The sequence below is a fragment of the Galeopterus variegatus genome, unplaced genomic scaffold (genome assembly GCF_000696425.1).
Source record: "Galeopterus variegatus unplaced genomic scaffold, G_variegatus-3.0.2 Scaffold19426, whole genome shotgun sequence".
NCBI lineage: Eukaryota > Metazoa > Chordata > Mammalia > Dermoptera > Cynocephalidae > Galeopterus > Galeopterus variegatus.
In genome coordinates, this window is record NW_007745537.1 from 6776 (window position 1) to 14640 (window position 7865).

Here is a 7865-nt window from a genome sequence, read left to right on the forward strand (position 1 = left end):
TTCGGTAATGGGCCACAATAATCAACCACATTGTATATCGACAAAATAAAAATTAAAAAAATTAAAAAAAAATACACAGGCCTAAAAAACAATGTGGAAAACACTTTGGTTTGATATAAATATTTACGAACATTTACTGTTTACTGGCTTTATAGAGCTTAACTCAGTATAGAAGGGGCACTGATTCTAGGACCTCCTACAGATACCAAAACCCACAGATGCTCATGTACCTGATATAAAATGGTCTAGAATTTGCATATAATCTATGTGTATCCTCCTGTATACTTTAAATCATCTCTAGATTACTTATAATAACTAATATAATAAAAATGTTATCTAAATAGTTGTTACATTGTATTATTTAGGGAATAATGACAAGAAAAAGTCTATACATGTGTAGTACAGACACGATTTTTTTTAAAATATTTTCAATCCATGGTTGGTTGAATACTCAGATATGGAACCAACGAATATGGATGGCCGAATATTAAAATGTTTAAGGTATGTGATTTACAAATTTTAAACACCTGGATCACTAACAAATAGGGCTTTTTTTTTTCATAGTATGCCCCTTGTGATGTTAACTACCAATGGTCAGAACATACTGTGAATTATTCTGTAGAAGAAAGACATCAGAGAAGAGCAAACAGAGGTACAACAAGCTAAGGTATCTGAATTTGTACAAGGCAAACAAATGTTGCAATCCTGGAAAAGCTAATTAAACTATTGTGATAGCTACAAGAGAGCTCAAAGCCAACTGATGCCCCATATCTGTGTATTTTAGGGCCAGCTTCAGTCAAACCAACCACTTATCTGAAGGCTGCAGGCTAAATGTGTACAACGTGAGTAAATATGACCAGAAACTCATCTCTGCTTTTCTGGATACCTGTGATCCTAGCCATTGCTGAACAGACTCACACCTTTGTTTCTCTCCAGTTTCCACTCTGATTACCTCACATTAGTGGAGAGTTCCTAAAGAACGAACCCTCTTCTTTTACAAGACTCTGTAACTTCTGTTTATACCCAAACAAGGACAGTGGTATGCCTCCCCTCCAGCATCCCTGTGTTTACAAGCCTGCCCCTGGTAGTAACAGTCACAGAACTTTGAGAGGGTCTCTAAGGACTTAAAGCTCCCCTGAAGCAAAGATCCTGTCCCTCAGTATCTAAGGAACAAGATGAGTCCTTCTCCCAGAGCCAACTGCTCAAGAAAAAGGAAGTCTTAGACTCCAGGCAATCTAGCAGCCAAGTAAGCTGCCTGCCTAAAACAACCAGCAGCATGACCAGTTTATCTATGCAAAATATGGATGCCTCTTTTAAGAAAGGATTTACAAAGCAAGGAAAAAATATCTATCATATCTATCATAGAATCCTCTAGCACATTTATACAAATAGCCAATACATTTTTAAAACATATCAAATATTCTTAAGGCCATCAGATACAAGTTTCAATTTCAGTTATGCAGCAGATCTCAACATAGACATAATTATTTTTATCTTCTGGATTCTTCTACTCAGGGAACAAAACACCTTCAATCAAACATCTGATTGTTTTTCCCCTTACTCCTTACTTCTTACTACTTACTGGTTTTGAGAACAATAAACATTAGTTTCACATAGCCATATCAGGACATTATAGTATAATCCTCTGACACATTTTACAGGAAAGGCTTTCTAGAAAACGGTTTGGATATAATTCAGCAATTATGATCTCTCACCAAGTGCATTATCACAACAGCCTATCCTTATGAAATTCTAACTTTTTCCTCCATACCAGGTAAACATTCTAAATGTGATCAAACAATCAATTTGCAATGAGAATTAGGTACTTCACCTTAAATATTATGTTCAGCAATGTAGCTAAGAAGAAAAAGTCTGGTTCACTTACTGAATTAGCGATGGCATGAATGACTCTAGCAAATCCCACTGCATCATTCAGTTCCTCCTAATTAAAAAAAAAACCATATATATATTATTGACATACATATATTCCTTATTTAAATGGACTGAAAACCTAGCCAAAAAAAAAAAAAAAAACCCACTGATATTTCATATCAAGTTAGGTAGCTTTAGTTTCACATGCTTTGCACCTATCACCCCAAACAACTGCATCTGAAATGATCTAAGTACATACCTTTCTTCTGTTTTAGAACTCAGAATAGGCAAGTGGCAAATTATTCATTAGTTGCTGAAATAACAGTTCCTAGAGTTCATCCATCATTTTACATAATCTGTCAAAATTTCTATCAAGGTGTCTTAAAAACACAAACTTTTAGGGCCGGCCCTTGGCTCACTCGGGAGAGTGTGGTGCTGATAAAACCAAGGCCATGGGTTCGGATCCTATATAGGGATGGCCAGTTAGCTCACTGGCTGAGCGTGGTGCTTACAACACCAAGCCAAGGGTTAAGATCCCCTTACCGGTCATCTTTAAAAAACAAAAAACAAAAAAACCCCCACAAACTTTAATAAGTCGCCACCTGCTGGCTAAATTTAATAATGCTTTAAATTATGAGGAAACCCACCTAGCAGCTGACTGATTCAAAAGTCCTGATTTTCTTCCTTGACAAACGCATTTTTACAAAATTCTTAAAGCATAGCTCTCTGAGATTCATCCCCACCCACTTTCTTCTCTCTTATTTTCTTCCCCATGTTGTTTAAATAGGCTCAACATCTCTTCTACCTTGTAAACCCTTCCCTAATGAACTTTATGCCCCATCTAACTACTGCCCCATCTCCTTATCTCATCACAGCTAACTTGCTTGAAAGACTTCTCCACGCATTAGTTCAGTTTAACTCCCAGGTGCCTGAAGCTCTCTGCTCTCTGGCTTCATCCTCAATGAAATTGCTCATCTCCTTAAAACTATTCCCAAGACTAACAAGTGTTTGCCAGGATGCAGAGAAATGGAATCCCTTGTGCACTGTTGGTGGGAATGTAAAATGGTGCAGCCACAATGGAAAACAGTATGAAGGTTGCTCAAAAAAAAATTACCATGTCACCAGCAATTCATTTCTGGGTATTTACCCACAAGAATTAAAAGCAGGGACTCAGATATGTGCACGCCCATGTTCATACCAGCATTATTCACAATAGCCAAAAGGTGGATCAATGGATGAATGGATAAACAAAATGTGGTATAATACAACGGAATATTATTCGGCCTTAAAAAAACGAAGGAAATTCTGACACATGATGCAACATGAATGAACCTTGAGGACATTATGCTGAGAGAAATAAGCCAATCACAAAAGGACAAATACCATATGATTCCATGAGGCACTTTGAGTGATAAGTACCTGTCAAATTCATAAGACAGAAAGTAGAATGGTGGTTGCCAAGGGCTTGGGAGAGGGGAAATGTGTTGTGTAGTGGGTACAGAGTTTCAGTTTTGTAAGATGAAAATAATTCTGGAGAATAATGTTGGTAAAGGTTGCACAACAATGTGAATGTACTTCATACTACTGAACTGCACACTTAAAAATAGATAAATCGGTAAATTTTATATGTGTATTTTACCACAGTTAAATATAAAAGTTTTTAAGTAAATTTAAAAAAAAAAAACAAACCTACTCCCAAGGCTAAACCCAGTGCCAAGGGTAAATCCTTACCCTTACCTGTGTCTCCCCACCAATATTTCTCCAGCCCACCCCATCTAAGTGAACTGACTACAGTCTACCCAGTTGTTCTGATGGTTGGCTTGAGCATTTTCCTTCTCCCTTCCTCTTCCACCACCCACATCCAATCACAAGTTCAATGGATACTACCTTCCAAATATCTCCAGATTCTACCTACACTGCTACTAACTACCCTATTACTCCAGGTAGCCAACATCTCTTAGCTAGGTTACTCCACATATTAACTGGTTTCCCTGCCTCCAGATTTACTCGAATCTATTCTTCATACAGTAACCAGGGTGATGTTCCAAAAACGCAAATACAACCACATGAACCTAATCTCTCAGATCCCATGTTCTGAATTTTGTTCTAGGAGAACTAGTAAGTGCACATGAGGTTAGGCATAGCACTATTAGCTAATGGGCAGTGAAGCTCAGTGACACACAACCTGAATGATAACCAAGAAAACTTTCTTCAAAACTGCTTCATTTAAGTGGACACTGGTCAACCACGTTAGACTCATTTTGTGGCCACAAATAATGCTTACCTAATTTCTCCTTATTCTATTCTAGGTTTTTCTACCAATTCAATTCTTCTATGGTAGAAAACTACTCATTAAACTGAATCCAACATATGATCTAGAAATACACAGAAAGGAATAAATCAGTACTATGTTGCCATTTCTCACCCAAAGGAAACTAACATGGCCCAATTACCTGTTCTTTAGCATGTTTCTGCTCTTCCCTTCTTTTGCGCTCTTCTTCATCTACTTTGCTGATAACAATATATCGCTCCTTCTAAAAGACATAAAGCAGAGATACAATTTTCTGGAAGCAACTTGACCCAAAAACTTCAGAATTCTACTACCATTAGAAGTTACCATTTTTATCACTGCACAGTCTTTCATGGCCCAAATACAACAGAAAGTATTTTGAAATGCCACCAAAAGTTGAGCTGAGTTGCATTATAAACCAAAATTTTGCCTCTGCATTTTCATGACATTTTCCCAGGGTTTATTAATTCAACCCAACAGACGTCAGTTAAAAGTATCAAAAGACTATGAGAATAAGACATTTTCTATGAAGTTATGTTGCATTTGAATATGAATTTCTAAATAATTAGTTTTAAAGTAAAATTTCTATATCATATTTTATGAATATAATAAAAAAATCCTAGATTATGTGGTAATGTGCCAAACAACTCTTGCTTTCTTTCTCATGCTTTGCATTTTGTATCCATTAAACACACCACAAAACCTTCTATGTCAAAGTTTGAGACTTATCTTCCAGCAAGATTGCTTTTATTTAATTTCTAATTTGATATATGACTTAAGAGCAACAACCACTAAAATTCTAAAATTCTGCTAAAGGAACCCACCACTAGCCACCTATTACCTGTCACAGTTCTATCAGTGCACCTTGGGAAAACATGACAACAGCTATGCTTATGTTTATGACCCAGATTCTAAAACTTAATTTTACCTGCCCACATAACATGAAGCCATTTTTTTCACATACGCTCACAACTTTCTGCCATAGTATAAGAACATGAACTAACATTTGTATACTTTCAAGCTTACAAAGCATGTTCACTTCCATTTACCTATTGGATCACCCTAAGAAAGATAAGTATAAATCATCATTATCATGCTCAGCCTCAATACACAAATGAGGAAAATGAGGGTTAGAGAGCTTAAATGACTTGCCTAAGGTCACCCAGCTCATACATAGCAAAGCCTAGGTGTAAATTCTGACTTTTAACACATTAGTGTATCACTGGATGTGTTTAATGTTAGCCATAGATAATTCTTGGGGTTACCTTTTCAGTTTCTAAAGTCTCAACATGAATGCCTTTGGGATACCTAACGAAAAGAAGGAAAACATGACATCAGTAGATAAGTCAATGACAGTCAAAACCCAGAGTATTTTAAAAATCAACTATTTAGCTATAAACTACACAAAATGAGTTTTATTAAATATGAAATAATTATCACTACAATGAAGACTTTACATTAAGCCTATTCATAACATTTCAGCTCCTAAATGTTTCCCTTCCCCTTAACACACAGAAATGTATTTGATTTCAAATTAATTTTTTTAGGACTTAAGCATTTTCTAAAATGTCTTGCATCTCACAATACAGTCAACTCATTACCACACAATCAAATTTTTGCTTCCAAATATAAGCATTTCCTAACTGAAATTTTGAAGGTCTCTTTTGACTACATGGGGCACACAGGGGAAGTTTCAGATGTGCTGCTCTGCTGTAGTCTGGCATGGTAGTTTGCATCAGCTGAGGAGAAGGATCTGGAATGCGCACAGAGTAAGTTACAAGGATAAAGTGATAGGAAAAAAGCCTGGGCAAACCAGACAATGGTCTTTTCCTAGTATACGTGTCACTGGCAGATTTTAACAGAGGAACAAGGACCCCAAAGTCAAATGCAAACATCTATCTGTCTAATGCCAATGTTTAATTTTTTTTGAGGGTAAACAAAGAAAGTTCATTTGAGAACTTGGTATACAACTCCAGAATTGGGCAGCACTCTAGACCAAATGGTTCAGAATGCTCCCTCAATGTTCAATTTTTGAGTTAGAGAACCATTTGCAAATAAAATGAAAACATGGGAAACATCCCCAGAAAAACACATGCACAAAATTTTGAATGTTATTTCAGGGGATTCACAGACCTCCTGAAACCCATCCACAGTTTAACCCTATGTTAAGAACCCCTGTTTTAGAAAAAGTATTCATCTGAGTATTTCTTAGGTCTTAAAACCAAACCTTTACCATATACCTTCAAAGGACAAAAACACTACATATCCAGAGCTTAATGGATGAAGCCAAAGTGATAATTAAAAGAAATTTTAAAAGGCTTTAAGACATCCTTTAGAAGCAATAACAAAGGAAATAAATTAAGTGGGTATTCAGCCTAAGAAAGTGGGGGACCTTGGTATGGTCAAATCACCAAGAACTGCAGAATTTCTTTTTTCGGGGGGGGAAGGGGGGCTGGCCTGTTTGGGGATCTGAACCCTTGACCTTGGTGTTATAACACCGTGCTCTAAACAACTGAGCTAACTGGCCAGCCCTTGAACTGCAGAATTTCAAAAAGGAAATGACAGCTAAGACATTATATTTAGTATTTAAATCCTGGGTCCCTCACAGAGCTCTCACATACAGTACAAACACTTACTTCCAGCTCAAAGTCTGATAGATTAGTTTTCTTTGGAACCTATAAAAACGAAAGAAAAGGTACTGATTTTGGCTCATTAAAAGTAACTAACTTATCAAGCACTAGTTGAGAAAGACTTAATTTTAGGAAGAGACTTCATTAGAACTAACAGGTAAAATGCAAACAAAAAAAGGCAGGATGTCTGACATGAGAGGATTCCTCATCACTTCATCAAAATTTTCTTTAATGTTATTATATTGCTTTTATAGAAGAGGTAGAAGTTCTTATCTAATTATTACTTCCTGCAGTGTTTAAGAGAATTTAAAGTAGAAAGATGCATTAAAATACTTTTGTGAAGCTTGTCATGAAGTAAAAGGAAAAAAAGATGTTCAAGTTACCGACTCTTTGAAACGCTGATGCTTTTTTACTGCAGAGACAAATTAAAAGGATAGAAGCAGCCTGACAGTGAATTCCCTTCTGAAGACTTCATGTATTAAGTGCTCCTCAAGGCCAAAGTAATTATGTCACCTTGGGCAGAACTGAAAGTCAAAGTTGCACAACAGTTTTCTCCCCTTCAGGTACAGGACAAAGCATTCATTCAGTGTCTCAATATACAATCATCCCCACTGTGTTAAGACTGAAGTCAGTGCTTAAATCTTGGAAACATACCCTACCTATTATAAAAAGACTATTTTTAAAGATGTTTTTAAAAGACCAAATGTATCAAATGCCAGAAATCATCTACCTTTCCCCAAAAAAAGAACACGTGAAAATGTTCAGGACAACTAACCCGGTACATGGCTCTAAATCCAAGTTCCTGTTTTCTTCACTTTGTAATAAATCTTCTATTTTCTCTCTGAGGATTAGAATAGACCATGACCATCAGTACCTTTAAGGAAGGACATCATCAACCAACAGAATAATCATACCCAGAAGCAGTCTAAATGCAAGAACATATGACAATGTAATTCTACCAAATCACATTACAGCCTTTTAATTCAAAGACTTAAAGAAAAATGCCTTATTCTGGCACATTCTTTGGGGGGGGGGGGGGATTATGTTTTCATTAATGTATAGAGAAAATTTCT

General features: G+C 36.3%; 1 protein-coding gene across 1 annotated transcript in view; it reads right to left on the reverse strand.

Moving 5' to 3' along the window:
- The window catches only part of LOC103583064 (poly(A)-specific ribonuclease PARN-like), a gene marked incomplete at both ends in the record, with an annotated part of 13865 nt that extends 6232 nt beyond the window's left edge, over window positions 1-7633 (reverse strand). The window contains 5 exons of the mRNA XM_008564482.1: window positions 1886-1942; window positions 4326-4406; window positions 5428-5470; window positions 6799-6837; window positions 7568-7633. Of these exons, the coding sequence (XP_008562704.1) occupies window positions 1886-1942; window positions 4326-4406; window positions 5428-5470; window positions 6799-6837; window positions 7568-7633 (286 nt within the window). The remainder of the gene's footprint in view (window positions 1-1885; window positions 1943-4325; window positions 4407-5427; window positions 5471-6798; window positions 6838-7567) is intronic.
- Between the last annotated feature and the right edge of the window lie 232 nt (window positions 7634-7865).